Source organism: Odocoileus virginianus, chromosome 7, assembly GCF_023699985.2.
Source record: "Odocoileus virginianus isolate 20LAN1187 ecotype Illinois chromosome 7, Ovbor_1.2, whole genome shotgun sequence".
NCBI lineage: Eukaryota > Metazoa > Chordata > Mammalia > Artiodactyla > Cervidae > Odocoileus > Odocoileus virginianus.
In genome coordinates this window covers 16,546,879-16,572,797 of record NC_069680.1, presented here as the reverse complement: position 1 = coordinate 16,572,797, position 25,919 = coordinate 16,546,879, and the positions used below count along the sequence as shown (strand labels likewise).

General features: G+C 36.9%; 1 protein-coding gene across 1 annotated transcript; it reads left to right on the top strand.

The window, feature by feature from the left end:
* The first annotated feature begins 115 nt into the window (after positions 1–115).
* On the top strand, positions 116–24,240 carry DCLRE1A (DNA cross-link repair 1A). Its single transcript, XM_020876391.2, has 10 exons — positions 116–218; positions 762–1,878; positions 4,642–6,336; positions 8,059–8,192; positions 9,354–9,472; positions 12,398–12,538; positions 16,236–16,381; positions 17,154–17,308; positions 22,141–22,282; positions 23,640–24,240. The coding sequence occupies exons 2-10, from the start codon at positions 1,413–1,415 to the stop codon at positions 23,798–23,800; spliced, it is 3,159 nt and encodes a 1,052-aa protein (XP_020732050.2). The 5' UTR covers positions 116–218; positions 762–1,412; the 3' UTR covers positions 23,801–24,240.
* The last annotated feature ends 1,679 nt before the right edge of the window (positions 24,241–25,919 follow it).

Genomic DNA, 25,919 nt, shown 5'->3' with positions numbered 1-25,919 from the left:
CCCCTGAGCCGGCGTTCTAGAAGCTCCGAGAGAACAATTCCCCACCCTACAGTTTGGAAATTAGCAGCTTTTAGAACTAAAATAAAACAAGATAGATCTGTAAAACTTAAAGGGCCCAAACTTTTTTTTTTTCTTTTCAAAGTTCCCCTTTTAGACCGGGAACAGCCGATTCGACACAGCTTTGGTCACGGGAAGCTGTTCCCGCCTCGACATGAAAGGTAAAGGAGTAGGGTTTTTTAAGTTGGGAGGGACTAGCCAATGGCTTGGCTTATACACCCAGGCCGCGTTTTATTACCAGGCAGTGCAATGAAAGCGCAGGAACGAACAGGGTGACCCAGCGGGCGAGGGGTGTCGGGGGGAGCGGACGCAGCTGGAGCTCCTCGCGGCGGGGTGGGGGTGGTGAGGGTGGCAGGTGGGCGCCTGCGGGGATCCCTGCGGGCCCGGCGTCCGCCCTCACAAGAGGGGTGGCGGCACCGATGGCTTTTGCGGAGCGGGCTGTGTTGGCAGCTCCCTCACTCCCAACCCTGGGGGTGGGGAGGGGAATGAGGGCCCCCTCCACTGGCCTCGCCGCCTCTAATTCCCAAACAGGAGGTCGAGCCGGTGGGTGTCATCAGGCAGGTGAACCTTGGTTTTTGAGGCTGATGGGAAAGAAAGCTGATCACTTGCAGGCAGATCACCTCTGCGATCTGAAGTTAGGCTTGTGGGTGACCTCGGTGCAGGTTCAACTTCACATACTTGAATTTTGTTTGTTCATTGTGCAGCCTTTATTCACTGCCGCTGGAGGAAGATACTGTACTGACCTAGGAAACCGAAGTTGTTGAATGTCCTGGAGTCACGGCTATAAGGGCGATTACTTTTCTTTTGCCGATCACACATTTAATTATGGTGTGACTAGAGTTACTAGCAAGTTGCAGCAGCCGTTAAGTGTTTGGAACACCTGCTGAGTCCGTTGCCTGGGGACTGTGGTTGGATTTGTGATTTGGACAGTTGTCCAGCTGGAAAAGAATTGACAGGAGCTTTATAACGATTTTACAAAGCTCCTTCTGAAATTAGTCTGTTAAACCTATGATTTCCATTAGGGCTTGGTATTCAAAGTATTACTGATTCTTATTTTTATGAATCAAGTCCTGGAAAAAGCCAAGAGACCTGAATGAAGTATACACAATGGAAAACTCAGATGCTACCCGTTAATTTTACTGTGCTGTAAATGGAACAGCAGGTGTTCTTAGGTATAAGGTTTGTAGTTTGCCAATATATTCATTACCAGAGCTTTAGAGTCCTATCAAGTTAGTAAGTTTTTTGTTACTTTTTTTTTCCTCAGCAAAATAATTCCCTTAATAATTTTGTAACAAGAAACAGACTGTCAGTTTGCTTAAGATTAGTACTTTTTTAATGATCAGAATAATTTTGCCATGTTAGAAGATGCTTTTTCAGAAGAAGACATCTGGGAATACAAATCCAGAAGAAAACCAAAACGAGTACATCCAAATAATTGCTCTGAGAATATTCCAGAATCTGTTGAAAAAGCAACAGATGGACAACACCAGTCAAAACGAAACAGAAATAAAAAAAGGACTGTAGAAACTAAAAAGAAGGCCAAGACCCCAGAAACGTGCCTTAGAGAAACAGTCAGTCAGACTTCTGTAGCTTCCAGTCAGAACTCCACTTGCGGAGATGGTATTCAACAGTGCCAAGACACGGAGGCCACTCCAGAAAAGCGCTGTAGGACTCACAAAGACAAACACGTGTCTCCAAAGACACGACCGGTTTATGATGGGTACTGTCCCAACTGCCAGATGCCTTTTTCCTCCTTGCTAGGTCAGACACCTCGATGGCATGTTTTTGAGTGTTTGGATTCCACACCAGTCTCCGCAACAGGTAAGATGCCAAAAAAGAAGTGGACTCAATAGTCAACAAGACCTGAATGAGGCCAGACTTACCAATCTGGAAGGAAGGAAGGAAACAAGATAAGTAGTAAACTGGAAGTGAGATGAGATTCTCTAAGTAAGAATGACTCACCTTTGAATGAAACAAGATAATGCATTGTTACCCTTCTTGTGAGGGTAAAAAGATGCTAGTCATTGGTATAACTGTAGAGAGTGTTGCAAACCTGAAAACAATTTGAAAGGGGAATTCCCTGGTGGTAAGTGGTTTGGGCTCCTTTCTTCCACTGCAGGTGGAACGGGTTCAATCCCTGGTTCAAGAACTAAGATCCTATAAGCCACGTGGCCAAAAAGAAAGTTTTAATGCATTTTAAGAAGTTCCAAAACATCTGATTTTTCATAAATGTTAATTGAGCACATATTAAGCTACTTTGACCTGCATAAGGTAGGTAGTGTTGACATCTAATGGGCTTCCCAGGTGGCATAGTGGTAAAAAAAAAAATCCATCTGCCAGTGCAGAAGACATAGGTTCAATCCCTGAGTTGGAAAGATCTGGAGAAGGAAATGGCAATCCACTCTGGTATTCTTGCCTGGGAAATCCCATGGACAGAGGAGCCTGGGGGGCTACAGTCGCTGGGGTCACAAAGAGTCAGGCATGACTTAGCGATTGTGTTTTCAGTCGCTCAGTCATGTCTGAACCTTTGCGACTCTAGACACTGCAGCCCTCCAGGCTCCTCTGTCCATAGGGGTTCTCCAGGCAAGAATACCAGAGTGGGTTGCCATGCCCTTCTCGACTTGGTGACTAAACAACAGCAATTGATATCCAATCGAGGTGAAGTGAAGTCGCTCAGTCGTGTCCAACTCTGCGACCCCATGGATGTAGCCTGCCAGGCTCCTCTGTCCATGGGATTTCCCAGGCAAGAATACTGGAGTGGGTTGCCATTTCCTTCTCCAGGGGATCTTCCTGACCCAGGGATTGAACCTGGTTCTTCCTCATTGCAGGCAGATTCTTTACCATTTGAGCACTTAGTGTTCTTAAAAGTTGAACAATTTGCCCATTTTATCTTTTATGAAACAGACTTTTAGAGAATCATGAGTGTAGTCCCCAGGATTCTTGAAGTCACGAATGCTGTACATTCTTCTTAATATACAGAAAGAAGAAGAGTGTTAGGTTATTAAGATTCTAGTAAATAAACTTGTGCCAAATGAGAACTGAAGTAATATTACGTTTTTGTTATCTTTTAAACTATATAGTAAATGTCATGTTTAAAATGTAGAAAATCCTACTTATAGTATATGGAGAATGAGTTGTTATTGATTTGTATGAAGTTATATACCATATGTAAAATTTTAAATCTCAAAAAACTGAAATTCAGTAAAATAAAAGTAATACTCAATATGGCTTTCATGTTAACTATGATTCAAAAGACATTTTATTATTAACTTCTAGTTCTCATTTTAAAGTACTGCAAAGATGCAAAATAACAACAATAACAAAACTGGCACTAGCCTTTTCTGTATAAGTAAAAGCCTCAACAAATGCTAGTAATTTCGTTTTCAATGGCTTGAAAATCAGAAATCGAAGTCCCATAATGAGCCCCTCAGGGTGAAATGTCTTACCGATGAAGCCACCTCAAAGAGATTTTTCTCTTTGCTTTTCACTGATAAACTCCTTTGAACAGAATCTCAGGTGGATTGTCCTTGAGTTCTATAACATATACTTTTATGAGGTAGTTTTAAGTTTTAAGCAATGAAGTCTTCCAATTTAATGTAACATCCTTTTTGGAGGTGAAAGTCGCTCAGTCATGTCTGACTCTTTGTGACCCCTTGGACTATACAGTCCATGGAATTCTCCAGGCCAGAATACTGGAGTGGGTAGCTTTTCCCTTCTCCAGGGAATCTTCCCAACCCAGGGATGGAACCCAGGTCTCCCGCATTGCAGGTGGATTCTTTACCAGCTGAGCCACAAGGCAGGCCCTTTGGAGGTGGAGGGAGTCATTTTTTGATAGGCCTGGAAAGTGACATACAGGGGGGAGGTTGTGCCAAGACGGTTTCCATACTGTTTCTCGATCATAATAGTATGACGGGAGTTTCCAGATTACTTAAGCCTTATTATTAACCAATTTATCAAATTAAATTGCAAATCTTACAACAGAATCTAAAATGTTTAGTGTATGGACAGCTCTGATTAAGATTGCTATTATTGTTTTTGTATACAGTGTGAATATTAAATAATGGAACCTAATTTGGTACTGTAATTGTCATATATCTGTGTTGCCTGATAAGACAAAAATTGGAGTAGAATTTTAGTCTGTGGAATTTTAAACTTGATTCAGACATACCAGCTTTCTCTACTCTTTTTTTGCCTGAGCAATAGAGATGTAGTGAAACTGATAGGATCGATTTCTCGTGCAAGCATGATATTCATTTTGGAGGAGCTTATCTTTGTGAAAGTTTTTAGTGGGGAGAAAAAGGTGTTAGTCTTAACTTTTTTTTTTCCCCAAGAAAAGAGTATTTGAAAAGAAACTTAAAAGAATATTTGATTTAAAAATAATAACTAGCACCTTGTAAAACCATACTTGATTGCTGATAATTGTGTGTTGATTTTTTTGTTGGTATAAAAATAGCTATTGTCCTAAGGCTGCAAAGTAGGGCTGATTACTTACCTGTTAAACCACTTACCTGTTAATTTATAGTGCTAATACTGTCAAAGCTTAGTCTGTGCTTTGATCCAGTAATACTTTTTTCTTTTTTTCAGAGTGTCCTGATGGCCTTCAGTGTTCCTCAACAATTCCTTCTCATTACCAGAGATACACTCACCTTCTGCTAGCTCAAAGCAGGGCTGGTAATAGTCCTCTCAGGGATCCTTCCCATGGATCAGGTTGGAGTTTCAGTGAGACTAATTCAGACTTTCTTTGTAGCCTTGAGAAAAGATGGTCTTCACATCAGAAACAAACAGAAATCTTAAAAAATGTTTCAACTGATCCCTTGCTAGTGACACAATGTCTAAAAAGCTCTCAGTCTCCAACTGAAACCCATAAAAAGATTTCCTCTTTGACAAATATCCAAACTTCCCAACAAGTCACACAATTTACAGGACATGTTAATAGTGACAAACTGGTAGGAGTTGGTTTGCCTCTTGTTGAAGAATTAGACAGCCAAAACAACCCAGAACAAAGAAATTTGCCATTGCCAGAAAATGACTTTAGCAACTGTGAAATCTCCTATTCTCCACTTCAAAGTGATGAAGAAACTTACGATACATATGATAAGCTGGATGATTCACAACAGAAACTATTTTTCATGGAAAGCTCTAAAGATGGTAGCCTAGAAGAAGATGACAACAGCTCCACTTTGTCTAAAAAACTATATGACTCCTTACTGAAGGACCAGGAGGCCTGCCCCGAAGTGGATAGCTTCTTAATGCAGGATAAATACAATGAAGAATTGTATGAATGCAACTCTCTTAATGATTCGTCTCAACTTACTTTCCAAAATAAGAGATTTGTTTCATGTGGTCATCCAGCATATACTGATGATGATTTTATGTTGCTTCCACCTGCATTAGCAGAGAGGTTTACTTCTCCTAGTTACCAAGCCTCTAAATCAAAACCTAATGAGCCAGAATTTCACTCCTCTCAATCAAACAAAGAGAAACAGGTGATTGAAGAATCAGCTGTTTACAATCAAAACTCTCTTCCACTACTGAAGAGTAAAATGTCAAAACCTTTTGAAAACCAGAGAGGAGGGTGTCATTCTGTCCACCCAACCCAAAGTAAAATCAGAGAATTATCAAATAAGAATTCCAATGCTAAGAACAACGCAAACTCAGCATGTTTCTGCAGAAAGACATCAGATGGTATGCTGGACAATCAAGTTCCGGTTTTAAATTCAGAAACATTTTCTAGTACACCTACTGTTGCTAAGCCTTCGAAAATGTTGCCCTCTGGCCCTAAGTGTCATGCAACACAGCCTTCTACTAAGGTAATGAAGCAGATGGATATAGGTGTGTATTTTGGACTGCCACCCAAAAGAAAAGAAGAGAAAGTGCTGGAGGAAAGTTCATTAGAAGGGGTGAACTTCAATACAGCTGTAAGTCCTAATGAAAAGAGGTCCCAGCAGCGCAAGAGGAAAGCAGAAAAATCTTTAAGTGATTTAGAATTAGAGGCAAAGAATTCAAGTGAAAGTCAGCCCTCTGTGGAGCTTTCTGATAAGGGGTCACAGCGTCAAAGAAAGAGACTTAAAAAGTCAGATTCATTGCAGGAAGGAGGACATCAGAAGAATCCAGGTCACCTTAAAAAGACAGTGCCTGAAACAGTCAATTTAAGTAAAGACAAAGCCTTCATGAAATCAACTCGTCGCAGGGTGCAGAGGGAGAACACGAAAATCTCAGAGTCATCTAATGCAGGAGAATTAAGGAAAAGGACATGTCCATTCTATAAGAGAATACCTGGTAAGTCGAAGTATCAATGCTCAGTGTATCTACAAAGACGTAACTTCTTTAAACTTCATGTTCATTGCTCATGTTGTGTGCCTGTGAAACAATTGTTTGCGTTTCCCTTATTTTTTATATCTCATTAACCTGTAGCAGATTTTGTGTGTGTGTGTGCCTATTTAATCTTTTTTTGGTCCATTTAGTTCAGCAAACTTCTACTAAACATATTCTATATACAAAATGGGGCTTCCCTGGAGGCTCAGACAGTAAAGAATCTGCCTTCAGTGCAGGAGACCCAGGTTCAATCCCTGGGTCGGGAAGATCCCCTGGAGAAGGGAATGGCAACCTACTCCAGTATTCTTACCTGGAGAATCCCATGGACGGAGGAGCCTGGCGGGCTACAGTCCATGGGGTCACAAAGAGTTGGACACAACTGACTGACTACCACCACCACCATATACAAGATACTCTACTAGTTAAATAGATATTACAGATTTGACAAAAATGAATATAGATCAGTTTAATACAGAGGAAGGAAAGGATTTATGTAAGTAACCATAGTAACAGATAGCCTCTAAGAACTTAAGAAAAATGCAAAATTCTAAAAAGCTTCAAAGAAGGAAAATGTCATGGGTTACACAGGTCATAATAATGCTCAACTTTTTAAATGTTCATAAAATTTTCATTAAAATGCTAAACATTTTAAAACCATATCATAGCTTAGTTTCATAATCTTTTCATATTTTTTTAATTTCTTGTGCCTTCATAGAAGAGCTAATAGAAAAATGAGTAGTAAAATGAATTTTATTAATGAAGAAACCAGGTACCCTTCTGAAAAGAATATAAAACTGCCAAAATGCACTTGGTTTCAGGAAGATTCTTTAATGTGCTCTTTTGATACTATAAATGTATAGTTTGCTCAAAATATTTTTGTAAAGAAAAGTTATTTATGCACATTACAGCACTAGTTCTGTTTTTATTAATTACCTTGATTAAATTTATGTATTTAAAGTGAGCCCAGAACTAGTGGGCCATGTGTGGGTAGGCCTCTGTAGAATTGGGGAGGTATGCTTATTTATATATATAGGAGGTATGCTTATTTATATATATAGGAGATATGCTTATTTACCTGCATATTTAGAACAGCTCTTTTTTTTTCCATAATTGCTGCTCTAGGGAGCCTTTTTAGGCTTTTTTTTTCTCATTTCCCTTTCTCCTCCCCACCTCCCACAATGAAATTCAAATACTACAGATATCTATTTACCTGTTGTTCTGTGACTCTTTGGAGGGCCAGTGAGATCATTTGGGTCATCAACCATTTTTCTCCTGCCAGAAGCAGGTCAGCGTCACCCCCATTGAGATTTCATGTTTTAGAAGAAAGATAGCATTCTCCTTTTGCTGTTTCACAGAAGTAAAGGATTTTTAGGTGCCTAGTAAGTATCATGAAAATATTCAGCTAGCCAAATAACTGGTTTGTAGCTTAGGGCATTTTTTTTTTTTTTTTGGCAAAGTTATTCTTAAAAAAGACTATACTGGGTATATTTAGCATAAACTTACAAGACTCATTTTCATCTCTAGGATCATCCTTTGGTGAATTTATGTGTAATAGATTTTTTAATTAAATTGTAAAGTTAAGTTGGACATGAGATGTAAAGGTGTAAGAGGGTTTGCTATATAAGCAAATTGGGTAATTTTTACATCACTCTTGCTAAAGCAGCTGCTTTGGTGTTTTCATTGTAGGAACTGGCTTTACGGTCGACGCCTTTCAGTATGGATGGGTTGAAGGTTGCACTGCCTATTTTCTCACTCATTTCCATTCTGATCATTACGCTGGATTGTCTAAAAACTTCACGTTTCCCATTTATTGTAGTGAGGTAAGTTCTAGTATTCTAAATTATGAATTTGTGGAATGCAGTGAATTTCTAAGCAGTCTGGTTAAAAGATAATTAAAATTGTAAGATCATTTTTCTGGAAAATATATGAAAAAGCAGATTCCACATTGAGGCTAAAATCAAATGAGTTATTGTCGATAGTTACAATAGATGTTTTAAAATATGCTTTATTTTATGGAGACAATAGATAAGCTAGTTCATGATATACTGAAATACGGTTCATTCAGTAAATATTTACTGAATATTTACTAAATATTTACTGAATGCCTGAAAAGAGACTCATGGCAAAATACCTAACTTCAGGGAGCTTACAGCCTACACATTCACCAGTTCTCCAGTGGGCTCTCTATTTGTAGTAGAAAAGTAAACAGAATGCCTAGAAGTAAGGAGAAGTCGGGGGCTTTACTGTGTCCTGGCTAAGGTTAGAAACAGTTTCATGGTGAAAGAGACACCTTGAGCTAATTATGAATAGGTGAGCATTACTGTGTCCTGGCTAAGGTTAGAAACAGTTTCATGGTGAAAGAGACACCTTGAGCTAATTATGAATAGGTGAGCATTTTAATGTGTACTACTAAGGACTTTGGCTAGAATTTGATTTAATCTTCAAGTATTCTTGAATAATCCTCTTTTTATTAGTGAAGCAACTGAGGCTTGGAGCGGTTAAGTAGCATGCTCCAAGTCACAGAGCTAGTAATGACAGACACAGAATTTGAACACAGGTCTGTCTGACTCCAGATCCAAGCAAAAGAAAGAGAAGAGAGGCTTCCAGGTAGAGAAGAGTTTGTGTAAAGGAACAGACACTGAGAAGTATAGCCATTCCAAGAACTCCAGTTGCTAAAAACAAGCTAAGGAGTAACAGTAGATAAACCTGCAGAAATGGGTAGGGGCCTAATCATCAAGGATTCTGTGTCTCATGATGGGGTAATAGACTTTTTATAGGTGAGGGAGAAGTCGATGATAGTGTTTAAGCAAAGTTGTGATGCAGTCATTTTAGAAAGTTCTTCCTGGCATTCTGGTAAGTTTACATGAATATATAAGTGAAAGAACAAGGAAATTATTAAGATGCTTGAGTTCTTAAGTAGATATGAAATAAAAGACTTATTTAGTGTTTTAATGTATCAGCAAACTCATCCTGTTTTGCAGATAACTGGCAATTTGTTGAAGAGCAAACTTCACGTACGAGAACAATATATCCATCCATTGCCAATAGACACTGAATGTATAGTGAATGGTATCAAGGTTATTTTGCTAGATGCCAATCAGTAAGTATTAAAGTTACCTTACTAACAACCTGTTTTTAAATATTCAAAAGGGAAACACATTGCATGGTTATTTAAGAACTTTTTATTGAAACTATTATGCTTGATATTTCTTAAAACAAGTAAAATGTGTTTCTTATTTTGAAAAAACAAAATGTACCCAATACAGAAACATGTAGAGTTTAATCTAAGTGTTTTCTAACCCTTTTTTAATACAGTTTAAATTACTGTGCTTTACATATGAGACTCTATCTTATTTTTTTTAATCTTTTAACATATTGCTGCTGTTCTTTAAGAGATAACCTTTTGCCATTTTCTTTAATATCACTTATATAAATTAACAGCTGGTACTCCATTCAGATTCTAGAGGATTTTTTTTTTTCCTTTAAGGAATCCTTTAGGTTTTTGATACTAAAGACTTGGAAGATTTTTTTCTTGAAATATGTTTTTCTTTTTTGCCTCATTTTTTTAATGTTAAGTACTGTCAGGATTCACAGTGCCAAAATACAACTGTCAGTTAGCTACGCATCTTTACGCTTTCCATGGAATGTTATCCTTATGTACCTTAGAGATCATAGATACCTAGAGAATTAAAACTAAGACTAAACCAAGGTCTCCTAAATTCCAGGCCAGTGCTTTTTTTTTTTTTTTTTTTTCAGATCACCCGTGAGATTTAATCTGCTAACTTTGCTGGTGATTATTTATTTAATCACCAATTATAACAACTCCAGTTCTGATCTTTTTTTTTTTTTGGTGAACTTTATTGAGATGTAATTTGTGTAAATAAAATGGACCTATTTTAAGTCTTTGTTGAAATTTGACAAAAGTACACACCCATGTAATTCCCACCAGAATAAAAATATGGAAAATATTCCCTACCATAGGAGTTTTCCTTGTGTTCCTTCCCAGTCAATCCCAAATCCCAACTCGGATTCAGAAAACCTTGTTTTCTGTGACTGTGGATTAGATTTGTCTTTACTAGGAATTCATCTGAATGAAATCATATAGTAACTCCTATTTTGTATCTGACTTCTGTCACATGTTTTATTTTTGAGATTCATCCATGCTGTTACGTGTTCCTTTTTATTACTGTGTAGTATCTACTGAATGACATAATACAATTATTTTATCCATTCAGTTCTTGATGGACAACTGATTTTTGTTCTTTGACTTTGCATCCTGAGACCTTGCTAAACCTGATCATTAGTTGTTTTAGGTTTTTTTGTATTAATAGATTCATGAAAATTTTCCATATATGTCTACAAATAAAGATGATTTCATTTTACTTCTTTCTTTCCATTTAGAGTGGTACTTTTTCTTTTATTTATTGTACTGGATTAGACCTTCAGATACTGTCAAATGTAAGTGGTGAGACTAGACATGTTCCCATGTTTTTGATCTTAAGAAGAAAGTATTCAGTCTTTCTCCATTAAGTATGATGTTAGCAATAGGTATTTCATAAGTGCCTTTTATCAGTTTTGAGGAAAAGCCCCTCTGCTGGAAGTTTGTGATGATGAATGGGTGTTGAATTTTGTCGGAAGAGTTTCTTTGGCATCTATTGAGATTATAATATAATTTTTCTCCTCTATAATGTTAATGTGGTAAATGACAAAGATGGATTTAAACCAGCCTTACATTACTGAGATAAACCTACTTAGTCTTCATATATTACCCTTTTTGAAAATTCATAGGTGGATTTGATATGCTAATATTTTGTAAAGGAATTTTGTCTGTTTTACAATGTCTATTGGTCTACAGGTTTTTTTAAATAATACTTTTATCTTACTTTGATATCAGAGTAATACTGACCTCATGAAGTATTCCCTCCTCTATTTTCTGAAATATGTCATGTAGTAATTGTTATTATTTCTTCCCTAAATGTTTCATAGAATTGCCCAGTGAAGTCACTGAGGTGTGGATTTTGGGTTCAGGGAAGTAAGGGGAAGTTTGTAATTATTTCCTGTGTTTTCCTAGAATTTAATTTCCTAGAATTCCACAAGACCACCTCTAGGTTCACTGGAAGGACTAACAGGACATAGAAAAGCTGTTTTATTTGTGGTGACAGCTTATCACAGTGAACGGACACATTACAATCAGCAAAGGGAAAAAGGCAAATGAGGGTGAATTTAGGAGAAACCAGGTCCGAGCTTCCAGGTGTCCTCTTGTAGTAAAGTGGCATTCTTGGTGTTGTTTAATCGCTCAGTTGTGTCTTGACTCTTTACAACCCCATGGTCTGTAGCCCGCCAGGCTCCTCTGTCCATAGGATTTTCCAGGCAAGAATACTGGAGTGGGTTGCCATTCCCTTCTCCAGGGGATCTTCCCGACCCAGGGATCAAACCAGGGTCTCCTTCATTGCAGGCAGATTCTTTACCATCTGAGCCACCAGGGAAGCCCTTGACAACACATGGGACCTGTGACTGACCAGGGAAGCTCAGCTGAGCGTTAGTATCCAGGGATTTTATTGAAAGTCAGTGGTGTATAATTCTAGCACCCATATGACTGACCTCCAGTCAGCTAATGCAAGAAACAAGTATTCACCACTGCTAGTAACTATCTGATGAAACTAGTAACACATGGCCCAATGGGTGAGGCATCCAAAACACTCTTAGCAGGCAGAATGCTCCCAAGGACTCAGAACTCATCTCCCAAGGGCCAGCCAAGGACTAGTCCTAAAGACAGGCTTTTCTTGAGGATATGTGGAGTTTTACCAGCCTTGGCCTGCTGAATTAACCTTTTCCTGCACACCAGTTTTTTGTGTGTGTGACATGAATTCCCTGAAGTTAAAATGGTACACTTCTCTGTAGTACAATGCTATATCATTACAGTCAGTTAATAAAGTGTGTTAACTTGTTGATATTGAAATGGAAACTCTTTCTTTAGATGCTTTGATCTGTGTAAATAATATTCCTCTGAAATGTTTGTGTTCAGCTGTCCAGGTGCTGTCATGATCCTTTTTTATCCTCCTAATGGTCATGTCATACTACACACGGGAGACTTCAGGGCAGACCCCAGCATGGAACGTTCTCTACTTGCAGGCCAGAAAGTCCACATGCTTTACTTAGATACAACGTAAGAGAAGCTTTGTTTGTTTGCCTCTTTTTTCCACTGACAGTATTTCCCTGTATATTATGAATAATTTGAGCTTGTGCTTAGGTAATCAAAGTGATGACTTATTGTCAATTATCATTTTAAGTATTTATCAGAAGAATGGTTGAAAAAACATACACTTACTAAGGACAAATCTGGGATTACATGTCTTAATTGACTCCAGCTCAATTTTTTTTTTTTTTGCAATATCCCTTTGAAAATATGGTTTATATGAGAATCTTGTTGCTGAAACAAGGAAGGGAAATTTGAAATTTGGGAACAAACTTTAGGAAAACATCCTTTAAGATTATCCTTTTAAAGTATCTGTGTAACAAGTGTGATTATGAAGAAAAGAAAACAGAGTGAGGTCTGTGTCTGAATATTCAGAATTACGTTCTTCCTTTCTCCAAAAGGTAATCTACAAACAAGAGTCTTGAATTACTAAGTGCTATCAACATAATAGTATAAACAATTGTCTTTTTGACTGTATGCATGCTAAGTTGCTTCAGCTGTGTCTATCTCTTGGCGACTCCACGGACAGTAGCCCACCAGGCTCCTCTGACTAATAGGATTCTCCAGGCAAAAATGCTGGAGTGGGTTGCCATTTCCTCCTCCAGGGGGATCTTCCCGACCCAGGATAGAACCCACGTCTCTTATGTCTCCTGCCTTGGATGAGGGTTATTGACTACTAGCACCACCTGGGAAGCCCCATTGTCTTTTTCAGTTCAGTTCAGTCACTCAGTCGTGTCTGACTCTTTTGCAGCACACCAGGCCTTCTTGTCCATCACCAACTCCTGGAGCTTACTCAAACTCATGTCCATTGAGTCGGTAAGGCCATCCAACCATCTCATCCTCTGTTGTCCCCTTCTCCTCTCACCCTCAGTCTTTCCCAGCATCAGGGTCTTTTCAGATGAGTCAGTTCTTTGCATCAGGTGGCCACAATGTAGGAATTTCAGCATCAGTCCTTCCAATGAATATTCAGGACTGATTTCTTTTAGGATACACTGGTTGGATCGCCTTGCTGTCCAAGGGACTCTCAAGAGTGTTCTCCAACACCACAGTTCAAAAGCATCAATTCTTCTGTGCTCAGATTTCTTTATAGTTCAACTCTCATATCTATACATGACTATTAGGAAAACCATAGCTTTGACTAGACGGACCTATGTTGGCAAAGCAATGTCTGCTTTTTAATATGCTGTCTAGGTTGGTCATAACTTTTCTTCCAAGGAATAACTCTCTTTTAATTTCGTGGCTGAAGTCACCACCTGCAGTGATTTTGGAGCCAAAAAAAAATAAAGTCTCTCACTGTTTCCATCACTTCCCCATCTATTGCCATAAAGTGATGGGACCAGATCGCATGATCTTAGTTTTCTGAATGTTGAGCTTTAAGCCAACTTTTTCACTCTCCTCTTTCACTTTCATCAAGAGGCACTTTAGTTCTTCACTTTCTGCCATACAGGTGGTGTCATCTGCGTGTCGGAGGTTATTGATGTTTCTCCCGGCAACCTTGATTCCAGCTTGTGCTTCCTCCAGCCCAGCATTTCTCATGATGTACTCTGCGTATAAGTTAAATAAGCATGGTGACAATATATAAACTTGATGTACTCCTTTTCCTATTTGGAACCAGTCTGTTGTTCCATGTCCAGTTCTAACTGTTGCTTCCTGACCTGCATAGAGATTTCTCAAGAGGCAGGTCAGGTGGTCTGGTATTCCCATCTCTTGAAGAATTTTCCAGTTTGTTGTGATCCACACAGTCAAAGGCTTTGGCATAGTCAATAAAGCAAAAGTAGATGTTTTTCTGCAACTCTTGTGCTTTTTGATGTTGGCAATTTGGTCTCTGGTTCCTCTGCCTTTTCTAAAACCAGCTTGAACATCTGGAAGTTCACGGTTCGCATATTGCTGAAGCCTGGCTTGGAGAATTTTGAGCATTACTTTGCCAGCATGCGAGATGAGTGCAATTGTGTGGTAGTTTGAGCATTCTTTGGCATTGCCTTTCTTTGGGATTGGAATGAAAACTGACCTTTTCCAGTCCTGTGGCCACTGCTGAGTTTCCTAAATTTGCTGGCATATTGAGTGTAGCACTTTCACAGCATCATCTTTTAGGACTGAAACAGCTTAACTGTAATTCCATCACCTCCACTAGCTTTGTTCATAGCGATGCTTCCTGAGACCCACTTGACTTCGCATTCCAGGATGTCTGGTTCTAGGTGAGTGATCATACCATCGTGGTTATCTGGGTCATGAAGATCTTTTTTGTATAGTTCTTCTGTGTATTCTTGCCACCACTTCTTAATATTTTCTGCTTCTTTTAGGTCCATACCATTTCTGTCCTTTATTGTGCCCATCTTTACATGAAATGTTCCCTTGGTATCGCTGATTTTCTTGAAGAGATCTCTAGTCTTTCCCACTCTGTTGTTTTCCTCTATTTCTTTGCATTGATCGCTGAGGAAGGCGTTCTTATCTCTCCTTGCATTCAAATGGGTATACCTTTCCTTTTCCCCTTTGCTTTTCGCTTCTCTTCTTTTCACAGCTATTTGTAAGGCCTCCTCAGACAGCCATTTTGCCGTTTTTGCATTTCTTTTTCTTGGGGATGGTCTTGATCCCTATCTCCTGTACAGTGTCATGAACCTCCGTCCAGAGTTCTTCAGGCACTCTGTCTATCAGATCTAATCCCTTGTCTTTTTATTATTCTTAAAATATCTCATTGGTTTTTCAGAAATGATATTAACTATTTCAGTCTGTCTCAAGAAGACCTGAGTTTGGATGGCATATTTTAGTAAAAGATGATCTTTCCATATCTAGTTTTCTAACACTATAGCTAATTTTTCCATCCTTTTATATGTACTTAAATACCTGGTGAATTAAGAAAATAATGTTTTAAAAGAAACCTTTTCATTGTTACTTTAGTCTACATACCATTCTGAATTTCTTTGTGGGTTCTTACAGGAGAGAGGACTGAGTTTTTTGTCTACTCTCATAGCTGACCAGCAAAGAGTATATTTCTTGGATGTTTATACTTTATGAGTTTTTTAGTTGAAAAGTGCTGAACTTTTCATGTCAAATATCTATAACTAGTAGTGTTAGGGTTAATACTAATAGTATTTTTCATTGGGTGTTATTATATTGAGGTAGACACAACTAGATCTGCTATATTCCTATAATACTATATATATTTCTGTATCTCCCAAGAGAGAATAACAACCATGTGAATATTAACTATTTGATTTAATGCTACTTCATCAAATTCATGTTCAGTTTCATTATTAAAAATATATATTTTTGATAAAGCAGAATTCTGTAGTCCATAAAGATAATCCCTATCAATAGTATTTTCTTTGATAGGGGTTGGGGTTAAAAAAAGAAGATATTAAGGTTTACAATTCATAGCTAAAATAGCTAGCTAGAAATATTCTTGAAGGAAGAAAATGCAGTTTATTTGAGAGTGATAAAAGAAATATAATGAAAAAGGTATATTGAAAATGTAATTCCATTATAAATAATCAATAGCTGTTAACAAATACTTTAACCACAGGCACTGGTGAGGTAGCTACAGTGGTGTTAATACACTATACTGCTGTTGTATATAGTTTTGATAAAGCTTCTTTTCTAAAACAGCATCCGACTTAATGCTATGGCTTTCTTGTTGTTCTTTTAATAAGACTGTATTTACATATTACAGATATTGCAGCCCAGAATACTCTTTTCCGTCTCAGCAAGAGGTTATCCAGTTTGCCATCAACACTGCCTTTGAGACTGTAACTCTAAACCCACGGGCTCTTGTTGTCTGTGGCACTTACTCTATTGGAAAAGAGAAAATCTTCCTAGGTGGGTGATAGCTATAGCTAATTAACATTACTGTATTACAAGGATCAGATTCTTTTTGCACAAAGCCCTTTCAGGCATCGTTCTTGTGCTCGATGTTTATTTCCTGAAACAGTTCAGTATTACCTTTGAAGTCGAAGAAAAATTTGATAGAGTTTAATTCCTATGAACTTTGAAAGACTTAATGGAAACATTTGATAAGTGGGTTTATGGTAGCCTTTATATCTACAAAGTGTTTATAGAGCAAAAGTCCATGCTACATTAATATTTTAGCAGACTGGGAGATGACTAGTGCGTAGTTGTTTCACTGCGTTTTTTGATGATAACTATCAATTATTTTAGAGAACAGGTTTAGATTTTGTTCCTAAATGATCTCTGGAAATGCAACTGTAATTTTTCTAGATAGTATGGTGCTATTTTGCAAAGTATTTTCCATTTCTTCTTAACTGTGGTTCCGTAATGTCAAATACTAAGATGTAAAATGATAAAGTCAGGGTTTTAACTCATGCAAACTTATTTTTTCCCCCTCCCTCAACCCCTTTCCATCTATCTTTTGCAATTTTGAAAGACTAGTTCTTTAAAAATAAGTTCTTGGATTTCTCACAATTTATTCCTCATGGTTAACCAAGAAAATTATTTAGCCTTTTTGAGACATTATTGCAAAAGTGTGAATGTTTTGAATTTCTTTCTATTTGTAAATTCTTGTCTTAAAGTTGATTAAGTTGTTTAATCTTTTCATGAACTATAACTCACTATTTTTGAACTTTTCCTGTAGCCATTGCTGATGTTCTAGGTTCAAAAGTAGGCATGTCCAAAGAAAAATACAGCACATTACAGTGCTTCAGCATGCCAGAAGTCAATTCCCTCATCACTACAGACATGTGCAATTCACTGGTTCACCTTCTCCCAATGACGCAAATTAATTTTAAGGTAAGCATTCAAGAGATACGTCTTTAGGATGAACTAGAAAAGGCAATCTGATGATTGTAAACTAGAATCCCATTTTGCTTGCATTTAAGGTAGAGGAATTCAATTACAATGGAGTCAAAGTAAAGTTTGCCCTAGAAAATCTTTTAAGTGGAATTTGAAATGTTTTTAAGTTTTTTTGGTGCAGCTGTATAGTGTGATTCACATGCTCACCAGGAGTTTAGGAGCTCGGGAAGGAAGAAACGAAGAAACAAAAATAGAAAAAAGTATGCATCTCTCTGGCCATTCAGACCTTCTGTTTATAAGATTATTTTCCATTTCTTCCTGGATGAGTGGGGAAATGATTGAAGAATTCTAAGGCATTCTTACTTTTCTTCAGGTCTATTCTGTATAATATTAAGCCACTCTACCATTGATATATGTTGAAAATATATATGTGAGGATTAAATGAAATAGTAGAAGTGTATTTTAAAAGAAAGTTCTAATGTTAGTTCTGAGGTATAAATTAAGAAACATATGATGTGACCTCCCTGTAATCTATGGGGGTTTGTCAGATTTATTCAGATACTAAGATTCATTCCTTTTACTAACATTTTGACACCTTGCAAAGGAATACATCAAACCTGTGTATTAAAAGCAATAAAGAACATGATGTACACCAAAAAAAATATATTTTTAATTTTGTTATAATATTTATGAAACAATTTTATGGAGCCTTTTGAAATAGCTTAGTAGGTATTGATTACTTTGTCATAAATAAGAACACTGATATAGTATAAGGAAAATTAGTATTTTAGTTCTATCCTTTGAGTAAGGAATTCTCCTCTTTTCATGAGATTATGATAAAATCCTTTTGGCACCTATTTCCATGAGTATGTAATTCATAAAAATGTCAAGGATAATCAAGTCACAGTGTTGTCCATTAGTGTTTAAGCCAGCTTTGCAAACATATGTTAAATTTGAGAGGTATCCAGTTTGCGTGGAGGCTAATGAGAATGTTGCTTAATCAAAAAATGAACACTGATATCCTGAGGAGGGTATAATATATGTCTATGATTTTTATCCTACAGTCTTATTTCTTGCTTAGTTTGTTTCATTTGAACAAATGATCCTTTTAAGGGGACAAAACAGGTGGGAGAGTCAGAATATTATGGAAGTGAAGGGGCTAGAGTTCTCAGGAAAGAATGTTCGAGACTACCATGTGCTGTGCAGAGGTCATATAAGGAAAGGATGATGTTCACAAGGACCATTTCAGTGAAGTAATGGAGGAAGCCAGAGGCAGCAGAGAGCTAGGGATGAATGAGAAGGTATACAAATAGCCAATAAGCACATGAAAAAGGAGGATCAGCACTGTTAGCCATCAGGGAGCTGTAAATCAAAACCACAGTGAGATACCACTTTACACTCACAGAGATACCTGTAGTGAGAAAGATAGTGCCGGTTTTTGATGAGGATATGGAGAAACTGGAACCTCATGTATTGCTAATAAGACCGTTAAGTGGTGCAGCTGCTTTAGAAAACAATTTGTTAATGTCTTTAAAAGTTAAACATGGAGTGAGTATATGATCAGTAATTCTAGTCCTAGGTATATGCCTGGGAGAATTAAAACATTATGTCCACACAGAAACTTCTACACAGATGTTCATGGCAGCATCGTTCATAGTAGCCATAAAGCTGGAAACAGCTCCAGTGTCCATTAAATGATGAATGGATAAAAAGGAAAAAAAAGTGATAGGTACATAAAACAGAAATATTCAGCTGTAAAAAGGAATAAATTACTGTTTCATGCTACTGTATGAATAACATGCCAAGTAAAAGGAGTCAGACACAAAAGGCTACATATTTTGTGGTTTCATTTATATGTAATGTCCAGAATAGGTAAATCTGGAGAGAGTAAGTAGGTTAGTGGTTTCCAGGGCTTGAGGGAGTGGGGATAGGGAGCAACTGCTAATAAGAACTGTGTTTTCTTTGGGGAGTGGGTGGAGGTATTGATGAAAATGTTCTAGAATTAGACAGTGTGATAGTCACATAACTTTGCGACTATACCAACAACCACTGAACTCTATGCTTAAAAAAAAACAAAAACTGACCCGTTACCTGCTTTGAAGAAAAAAAAAAAAAGAATATCTGAAATCTTTGTCTTATTTCCATTATTTGTTGTATGTTGTTGGTATTTTTCTGTAGCCCTTCCCCTTCTTCCATTTAAGTGACCAGATAATGATGACATTCTTTTTACAATTTCATATCTTCAAAACGCAGATGGAGTGGCAGCAGATGGTTACCATAAAGCTACATTTTAGTTAGTACTTAAAGCCAATTTTTTAAACTAGGCAAAATAGTTTTATTGCATCAGAGATAATGACTTTTTTGTGGAAATGTAAACATGATACAGTTGTCAGCGTTTCTGAGGCAAGCTTGAAAGGCTTAGAAACACTGTAAATCAGGGATCCCCAATCTTTTTGACACCAGAGACTGGGTTCATGGAAGACAGTTTTTCCACAGACTGGGAGGTGGGAGGGGAATGGTTTGGGGATGATTCAAGCACATTACATTTCTTGCGCGCTTTATCTCTATTATTATTACATCAGCTCTACCTCAGATCATCAAGCATTAGATCCCAGAGGTTGGAGACCCTTGCTATAAATAATAGCACTCATGCTACCTAGTTCAACAAACCAGGTTCATATATGTAAGAACGTAATTGACTACCACCACTGATTTTAACCTGATTGATGAGATGTGGTAAAACATTAGTTATAGATGATTAATTTACATACTGAAAAATAACTTTAGTAGCATTTTTATCACAAACTAGTTACCAATAAACAGAGAGACAAGTCATAGATCAGGGACTTTATGTCGACTAAATCATAATAAAATTCCTCTTGATAGTAGTCCTCCAGTTGTGGCTAATGAGTGACTAGTGGTGGTTGCAGTCTTTTCTATGTGCTTGGCTTAGATGATGATGTCCTATGTTTTTGTTTGTGGCACAGGTTAATAATGTTTTTGTGGTAACTCTAATTTGTCTCATGAAAAGCAGAAATTACTTCTGATTCAGTTCTCCCAAGTGTTTTTACAGAGAAACATAAGAATGGATAAATTTGATGACCTACTTTTGAAAGTTGGACTCTTAGTTTATGATATTACATGTATAATTGCTTTAAACCTGGTTCCTGTAATTTTCTTTTCTTTGTGAGGCCAGGAAGAGAAGAGGATTAGTAATTAAGCAAACAGTATTATATTAGCTAGATCCTAGACTAAGCAAGACAAAAACCTGAAAATTTTCAGAGCCAGGGATATGGTAATGACAACTTATATATCTATAACTGAAACTTTTTTTTTGGAGGAGGGATAGTAGTTGGTAAGATATGTGACTGTTTAATGGTAGGTGTACAAATTAGTAAAAGATCATTATTTGATATAAACTAAAAATCAAAGGATTATTATTAATTCACCAGTGAAATATTAATGTCTGATAAACACAAAATCGTCAGCCTCTAGATAATAATAAGAAAAAAATTTTTAAATGAAACACAATGATGTGTTTATCTTCTGCCAAATAGGCATACTTTTAAAGAAGGTAGTATTCCTATGCTGAGATTCAGAGAATGTGGCACTCTTCATCCACTTATAGGAGATATTATGGGTAAATCCTTAGCTATTCCATTTCTAAGAGTTTATACTAAAAAATAAGTCCTTTCTGAAGAGATCAATCTAAGGTTCCTAGGTGCTGATGGTGTAATAGATGGTAAGAGTTTTTAAAAGAAAGAGCACATTGTTTCCACTAAAAAAAAGAAAAGGATTCAGAAAGTGGTGTTCGTTGAAGTCTTCCCCTTATGCTATAGGCTTCCAGAAGGTGAAGGCTCTGTCTCACTGACCAGTCAAACATCAGCACCTGAACAGATATTTATTGAATGAATGAATAGGTAGATGAGTGATTTTGTCTTTATGATTTCTTCAGAACTTCCTGCCAGCATCTTTTTAATATTCAGTAGTTTATATATATGGTTAAAAAAGAAACAGGAGACTTTTGGAAATCCAAGATGACACTATATACTGTTTAGGTTTTCTATTGTTTTAAATAAAACTAGGATGTTATTATAAATTTACACTAAGCCTTTGACCCTCTGGGTTTAGTCTTTAGCCAAAAAGTATTAGACTTTTTGTTTTTTTTTAATATCCCTCATGACATTTTGCCTTTATCTGGGTTTTTCTTATCTTTTGAAGGTTGAACCTTGGTCATTGATTTTCTAAGAAGCTTACCTAATGTCCTCATTACTGACAACCTTAGTTTGGAAAGTTGTCTTCTACTCAAAATGTATTAGCATTTTATTTCTAATTACAGCAGCATGAGAAGTTTTTCAGTTATTCTAGTTCATGTTTAAAGGGTGAAAAGGAGTAAACATTTGAAAAGAGCTACTGTGGGTCTTCAAATGTGTGTCTGTGCTGAGCATAATGCAGTTATAAAGTTATTTCCATCTTTATAGCCATCCGTCAGTCCTCTATTGGTGTAAATGCTTGGAGAATATGGACTCACATGTATCAGTGTTAGTATCATACCTCTAATAGGGGTTGCAAAAAGTCAGAAACGACTGAGCTACTCTCTCTCTCTCTCTCACACACACACAACTTCAGATAAGTAAAGGGGAAATTTTTTTTTTTTTCAGTTTTTTATTTTCTGGTGAGGAACACAGCACTAGGTTTTCCAATGCTCACCAACTGAAAACTCCCTAAAACTGTGCCGATGTAACATTTTAATCATTCTGTTTTATTCCACATTACCCATCTTCACTGACCATTAAATAAATATCTTGTTGTTTTTTTTTTTTTAACAGGGTTTACAGAATCACTTGAAGAAGTGTGGTGGGAAATACAATCAGATTTTGGCTTTTCGGCCTACAGGTTGGACGCATTCTAACAAGTTAACTAGACTAACAGATATTATTCCCCAGACCAAAGGAAACATTTCAATATACGGTATATTCATTTTGCTTTTACTCTTTATATTTGTAGTTACATTTTTTTTTTTAAAAAGCAGTAAAATTAAGATCCAACAAAAAAGAGGCGCCAAAGTATCTTTAAGAATTTAACAGGTGAAAATTGCTCCTCACTTTCTAAACCTGTATCTTTAGTACATTGTAAACTCATATAAAGGAGTGCAGCTAGTAGACAATGACTAATACAGAGGAGTCCGTGTGTGTTATCAGTGACATGTCGGGGAGATTGTAGAACTTTCTGGCCAACCCAATACACTACTTGAAAGGAGAGATGGGTGGTACCACTGTGCTGTGGAAGGTTAAATGATGCGGTGGCACTGAGAATGGGAAGACAGTGACGGATGCGGTGACAGCAAGAGTTACAGACTTGACTTTAGTTTTTTCATCTTTGGAGTACGTTAACCATTTCTGTCCTCAGAAATGGGCTTATGACTATAATGGCCAATGGAGACATTTTTGGACCCTTCTTTACTCTAACCAGGACCCTTTCTCTATGGTATTTTATCTTTAGTAAAGAAGATAATGAGATTTTGAATACTTAATCTTTTTTTTTTTCGTTTTTATGTGTACAAAGCTTGGGGATGGAATCTGCTTACTTGCTCTGGAAATCAAGAATCCTTTGCTTGTTACCCTTCAGGTTTTACTCATATTTCTTCCAGAATTTTCGTGAAATCGGTAGCTGGGCAAAGTGCTTAGGGGAAGAATTGTTTAAAAAGAAAAACTCTATTTACAAATAAGAATCTATAGAAATGCATATTATTAAGTATCTACATAGAAAAGACCCAGGGATTGAACCCAGGTCTCCTGCATTGCCAGGCAGATTCTTTACCATCTGAGCCACCAGGGAAGCCCACGTAGAAAAGTAATAGCATTTTTTAATGTTCAAAAGTGTTTACTTAATTTTAATCTTTATTATCTGTAAGAGACGGCTTCCCTGGTGGCTCAGTGGTAAAGAATCCGCCTGCCAAGGCAGGAGACGGGTTCAGTGCCTCACCTGGGAAAATACCCTGGAGCAGGGCATGGCAACCCACTGCAGTATTCTTGCCTAGAGAATCCCATGAATGGAGGATCCTGGCATGCTACAGTCCGTGGGGTCGCACAGAGCTGAGTGCGACTTAACGACTGAACAAAGGAAAAACAATTTGTAAAAAATACTAGCAAATTTTGTCATCAGAAAAAGAAGCACCGAGGAGTTTTTGGCAGAAGTACTCGGATTGCTTTCTTTTTCTCTTTTATTTGATTTTGGGTATTTTATTTGGGTATTTTATTTTATTTTATTTGTGTGCAGTTTTCTTTATTAGTTTGATGTTTAGTAGGCACTATCTTTTGTGTTGCAGGGATTCCTTACAGTGAACACAGCAGCTACCTAGAGATGAAACGTTTTGTTCAGTGGCTGAGGCCGCAGAAAATCATACCTACTGTGAATGTGGGCACCTTGAAATCTAGACGCACAATGGAGAAATATTTTCAAGAGTGGAAACTGGAAGCTGGATATTGACATTACCTCAAAGGGCTCAGAAATAGTTAAATAACTTAGACCTCGCTTGTTAGTAGTTAAATCTTCAGTGATAATGAAGTACACTTTATGTGAAAAACTTCATGAAGGTCACTCATTCTGCTTACGTTCTCATTTACATTTGAGTAGTATGTTCATAGTGCTGACTATGGAGAGCATCTTAGCATCATCCATGATAATTGGTCAGCCTAGTATCTTTGTTTTTTGCCCCTTCTTGCGGGGGCTATTGTATTCTGCATCCAGCAGTAGGAGGGGAAACAAGGTCAGATGCAGGAACCAAAGAATTAATGATAATGAACTAGATTGAAAGCATTATATATAAGTAATTATGTATCTTTAAAATTATTTAATATGGGGCATATTTTTATGAGATAAAAAGTTTATATGATATGCATACTTAAATAAATTAATCTTAAATATGCTATAGTGTCATTTGTTTTTTAGGATTTATAACTGATGTTTATGTAATTTCATAAAATTTCAGTGACAGTAATTGAACATTTGACTCTGAAGATGACTCAGAGAGCCTAGATAATTACTCAATAAAGGATGGAGAAAAGCTTGCATGAATAATGTTTATCTGGATTGTTTGCTCAAGACATCAGATAACTAAAAATTTAGACTGCAGTTTTTTAAGTGAGATTATGTAATTTATTTATGAATCTTGATCGCTCCAACAGAGATTAAGTAGCTGATACAAAATTAAAATTTTTGGGGTAATGTGTGTTTTAAACGTTTTAATGGAGTTTAAATCAGGAAATACATTTTTTTTCACTGGGCTTCCCTGGTGGCTCAGCAGTAAAGAATCCACCTGCCAATGCAGGAAACGTGGGTTCAGTCCCTGAACCGGGTATATCCTCTGGAAGAGGAAATGGCAACCCACTTCAGTATTCCTGCCTGGGAAATCCCATGGATAGAGGAGCCTGGCATGCTCCAGTCCATGAAGTCATAGGAGTCCTACATGAGTTAGCGACTACACAACAACAACAATCCTTGCATTGCCTCTAACAATGAAATTAATTTAGGGATTTCTTAATAAATGTTTTAATAGAAAATTATTTTCCATAACAGTTTAGTCACCAGAAGGATGGTACTGTCAATGGAATTTGTTTTCATAAGCTTGAATTTTACTTTGTTATGGAGGTAATTGTTAACAGGGATCACATTAAGGGAGGAAAAACTTTGGGGGCCCAGAAGTAATAAATCCAGTGTAAGTATGTTCTCGGTTGACTTCAATTACATATTTAAAATATTTTGACTTGTTTGGGCTTGGTGTTTTAAACTTTTTATAAGTTATTAAGAGTTATAATTAGACTATAGTCTATAAATAAAGGAATTTTTAACATGGGAGAGACAGTATAGTCATTTAAGGTTATTACTTATTATTTGAGTAATAGTTTTTTCCTAGAATTGTATTTTTCATTGGCAAAAAGATTTTTCATGATTTTGAATGTTTTACTTTGGAAATCCAGGCATGTTATTTAAGAGCAGCCTCAGCTGTCTCATTTTCTAGTGCAGAAACATCTTTCTACACAATAGTCCATTTATGGCAGCTTAGAATGATTTTGTTTTGCTATTATTATTGCAGAATATGCACAACCTCATTTAGAGACCATTCCAAAAATGGGATTTATTTTATAAATAAGTCACAACAACCAAACTTTTCAAGGCTCTGTTGAGAACTGTATATGAAATTCTTAGTTCTAATAGCCCAACAACCTAATTTGGTAGGTAAAAATTTTCAGTTTTAAAGTAAAAGAAGAAAAAACATAAATGGACAGCAGCTCTTGAACAGCCTTAACAGGAGTAGAGAGGGAGAAATAGAATTAAGCCAATGCAGGGGAAAATGCTTTACTACATATCACGTGTATTTGGAACTTTTCAGAAAGTTCCTTTATACTCTTAATCTGACACTGAATATTCAGTTACCAGATACAATGATACATGACAGGTTGTTTTCAAGTTCTCATGACTTTGATTTAATGGGAAAACCTTTTCTACTTGATGTCAGTGCCTTTTATTTCTAAGTTATTTATCACTTTCCCTGCATTTTTTCATGTCCCTAAATATGAAGCTGGTTTTCAGAAAAACTAAATTATGG

Coding starts and splice junctions, on each gene's coding strand:
- DCLRE1A (XM_020876391.2), top strand. CDS start 1,413: ATGTTAGAAGATGCTTTTTCAGAAGAAGACATCTGGGAATACAAATCC. Junction 8,193..9,353: donor TTCCCATTTATTGTAGTGAG/GTAAGTTCTAGT, acceptor CCTGTTTTGCAG/ATAACTGGCAATTTGTTGAA. Junction 9,473..12,397: donor ATTTTGCTAGATGCCAATCA/GTAAGTATTAAA, acceptor GTTTGTGTTCAG/CTGTCCAGGTGCTGTCATGA.